Source organism: Tupaia chinensis, unplaced genomic scaffold, assembly GCF_000334495.1.
Source record: "Tupaia chinensis unplaced genomic scaffold, TupChi_1.0 Scaffold000201_1, whole genome shotgun sequence".
Taxonomy (NCBI): domain Eukaryota; kingdom Metazoa; phylum Chordata; class Mammalia; order Scandentia; family Tupaiidae; genus Tupaia; species Tupaia belangeri.
In genome coordinates, this window is record NW_006159676.1 from 2,162,718 (window position 1) to 2,166,684 (window position 3,967).

A 3,967-nucleotide genomic window follows, 5' to 3' on the forward strand; every position below is an offset into this window, starting at 1 on the left:
CCCCCCCCCCGCCCCCGCCGCCGCCGCCGCGGTTCCGAGAGGCCGGCCCCGCCCCCGGCGGAAATGGCCGAGCTCATTCGAACTCTTCGGATGAAACGAGACCGAAGAGGAGCCTGGGGAAAGGCCCGAGTGCTTCCGGAAAGAGCCGAACGTACTCCCGCGGGACTGGCCGACTGGAGCGTGTCTTGAGACAAGCCGAGCCTTTCGGGAAACCGCCGAGCGCCCTCCGTACGGGTGAGTGATCGGAGGCCTGGACTCGGCAAGGCTTCGACAGGGCCGAATGGTTCCGGAAATGGCCGAAGGCGCTCCAGCTCCGGGACTGGCGAATCGAGGCTGAGTCCCGACCTCGCGGAGCGTTACTGGCCACGACTGAGTGTGCTCCGTCCCATCTTGGGACTTGAAATCCAGAGGCGACCGTCAGCTTCCGGAAATTGCCGAAGCGTGGATGATTTCCGAATGCGGGTTTCGTGGTCTCGAACTCAGGATCCGCTTTTAGGAAGGCGCTTGCCGAGAAAGCTGAGCGTTTTAGGAAACAGCCATGGAAGCTGACGTTCAAAAACGAACCCAGCCGGCTGGCGTTTCCATGGCAACCGAGAGCGTCCGGAAACAGCCGAAAGACCTGCAGCCCTGCGAGCTCAAGAGCTTCAACCTAGAGAGTGACGATTGCTTCCGGAAATAGCCGAAGGCACTCGGAACCGAGAGCACCTGGCGAACTGTTTTTTTTGGGGGGAGCCAGCCAAGATCTCCGGACATAACCGATTGCTCTCGGCTGGATTCGGCTAGAGGGACAAGTTGCATGGTAAAGACCAAGCAAAGACCAGGATAGAAGGGACACAGAGATGGTTTGTTTTATTAACGTAGCTCAGAGCTCCAGACACGTGTCTGATAAAGCTCTTAATAGCTTTAAGAGCCCTGGGGGTAGCAGGTGGCCTGGTGGTTAAGGTGCTGGACTCCCACATGGTGGACCATATTCCAGCCCCCTATCCATCAGCTGGAAACTCTAGTGGGACGCATGTGCGCATGCCCAAAATCCCGAGCGCATGGGGGAGAGGGGATTGCGGCGTGGCCATCACTCTGCTCCCCGTCCCCCAGTGATTTCTTGCTTTCTGTCTCTGCAGTGAGTATACAAATCCTAGAGCAAAAATCTCTAATCTCTTAAAACAAATAAAAAACAAAAACAACAACAACAACAACGGTCCGCAACTAGAAGGTGCTGCGGTGGTTAACGTATGGTTGACCAAGGTTTTTGTTTTCATAAGAATCATTTTACTTAACTTTATTTATTGAGAGGTTTTTGCTATAGCGTGCGTGTGCTCGCCAGACAGAGACAGAGAAACAGAAAGTGAGAGATCATCCCGGGGGGGGGGGGAGGAGGGAGGGGATGGCCATGCCACAATCCCTTCTCTTCCATTTTCCTCTCGGGATCTTGGGCACGCATGCATGCACACGCGCCCGGCGTGAGTTTAAGCCACCGGGTCCAGGACTCGAACCATGGTCGACTACATGGGAGTCCAGCGACATAGCCATTACGCCAACTGCTGGTCCCCCAGCTTTCTTTATTTTGATTTGACCAGAGAGGGACAGAGTAAAAGAGAGAGGAGGTGGTTTAAGTAAGAAAGCAAGCCTCCAGATCTGGGACACGAACCATGGTTGGCCATGTGGTGGGAGTCCAATGCCCTTAATCACCTGCCGGCCCCAGGTGAACCACGGTTTTGAGTCTCAGACCTGGCAGCTCTAAACTCACACTGGGCGTATATCCACACATGCCCCAAATCCAGAAAGAATGGAGAATGTATTTGTGAGGTGGCATTCTGGAGATGGGAGGGTGATTTCTCACTTTCCCTCGGTGAGAGCACACGTGAAAAAGAAAAAAGAAAAAGAAAAAAGAAAAAAGGTTCATGATGGGTACTCCTAGAGAAAGCAAAGAAAAACCTCAACAGCGAACTCCTATGCAGCCCTCAAAACCCACCTGGAATGACTTTGAGCCGTGGATGTTTTCACTCCACTTCTCTCCCCACCCTCCCCTTACCCCTTTCTCAGCCCCTCACAAATCCAGACACTAGACTCATTCTTTGTAAAGGAGGGCTTTTATTCACTGTCAGCTCCGGGATGACAGGAGAACTCATGCACGGCCTTGGTTTACCCTCCAACACCAGGCGGTACTAGGAGTGAGCCTCAGGGAGGGATGCAGAGTGGGCTGCAGCGCCAGGAAAGCGTCACCAGCCACCTCCAAGACACCCAGTGGGTAACAGCGTCATAGGGGAAGGGCTGGAGCCGGAGTTTGCTGCACCTGACGCCAGACCCTCCGTTCCAGCTCTTGGCCACGCCCACAAGAGGCGGGGCCGACTCTCCCTTCTGCCCCGACCATCCAATCGCTGGGCGATTGTGGGACAAGTCTCCGCCCCTCATTGGGCGTCGGTCTTGTCTGTTACACGGGGTGGCTGATGGTCTCCAGCCTTTTCAAGGCCAGGTCGAGGGAGAAGCCGCGAGTTAAAAGCGCTTGGCACACAGTAGGTACGAAATAAATAGTATTGGGATTAGTCTTGTAAACACAAGGAAACCCAGGCACAGAGTGGGACAGCCATTTTCCTAGAGCCACACAGTGAGGCTGAAATTCAAACTCCAGGCCTCGGCTGACGCCCAGGTGGGATTTTTTGTTTTCATTTTGAACTTCATCTCCGGTAGGCTCTGACACATTGAGGGGGCTCAGAGGGTGTTTGAGAGACAGACATCATGATCCCGGTGGACTCTTAGCTAGTGTGGCCATTTTTCTCCCAGCTTGACACACCCCAGGGAGGCTGGGGGTCTCTGAGCTCAACAGTGCCCTGCTTCATGGAGTGCCTAGATCTGGCGAACACCTATTCATCCGTCAAAGCCCCAGCCTCCATGCCCCTTCCTCCAGGCGGAAGCTTACAGAGACAGAGGCGGATTTTAAGCAAGGATGGCCTTCCTTCTCCTTAACGGCAGAAAGTGGCCTTCGGGATCCAGTGAGTTAACAAGACGGTATTATTTTGTGGGAGAGGGGAATGGTTACCATTGTATTCCCTCCGATCTGTGGGTCTTGGGTGGACAGGATCAGATACCACACACACACACACACACAAAAGACCTTTAAAAGTACAGAAAAACTAGAAAATACAAACACACGAAGTCCAAAGTGCTTTCTTCTTGGCCCAGAGGGCAGGGTCTCTGTAAATGTCGCCAGTCCCTGTGTAGCCTGGGGCAGGACCTGGCACCCTCCTGCACAAGGGTGGCTTGGCCTGCCGGTCACTTATAAAAAGTAATAAATTAGTCTCAGGGATGTGCTATTTACAATGCCACCCTTGTCCCCTTCCTGCCTCTGTGGCCTCCGGCTGACACCAGGTTACAAGGGAGGTGACGTCTCCACCTTTTTTTTTTTTTTGCAAAGACCATCATGGGATCTCGCCTTCCGGGTGGTTGAGTCTCCATCCAGGGGGACTTTACAGAAAACAAAAAAACAAAACAAAACAAACATTGCACAAAAAAACGCGCAACTTTGAGGCCAGGGAGAAAACAGCTAAGATCAGTCTTTTCCGGTGGGGCCGAGGACTTCCGGTGAGGCTTCTGCACCCTCCACGGCAATTTGTGGTACCGAAGAGGGTGGCCCGCTGGCCTCCTCCAGCGGCTCGTCGAAGCTCACCTCCTGCACGGCCTCCTGCTTCTTAAAGGAGTCTCGGCGCTCCGACAGGTGTAGACGCCGCATGACCACCAGCTCGGCATCCGGCCCCCGACCGCGGCGCCCCGAGTCCCCATCCAGCCGCTCACCTGTGCCCAACTTGTCTGCAGACTGGCCCCGACGCAGCCGTGGGGATCGGGCAGGTGCAGGCGGGTGGCCGGGCAGGGGTGAGGGCGAGCGAGGCGGGGGCACAGACACGGGCGGGCAGGCTAGGGGGGACGGTGGGATGCTGCTGGTAGACTTGCGGCGGCCGGTCTTGTGGCGGGGTGG

At 55.2% G+C, this 3,967-nt stretch overlaps 1 protein-coding gene across 1 annotated transcript in view; it reads right to left on the reverse strand.

Annotated features, from left to right (window-relative positions):
• Positions 1-2,068: 2,068 nt before the first annotated feature.
• The window catches only part of MAST3 (microtubule associated serine/threonine kinase 3), a 37,463-nt gene continuing 35,564 nt past the window's right edge, over positions 2,069-3,967 (reverse strand). Inside the window, 1 exon segment of the mRNA XM_027771276.1 lies at positions 2,069-3,967. This exon segment is cut by the window's right edge and continues 101 nt beyond it. Coding sequence (XP_027627077.1) covers positions 3,545-3,967 — 423 coding nt within the window. The 3' untranslated portion in view covers positions 2,069-3,544.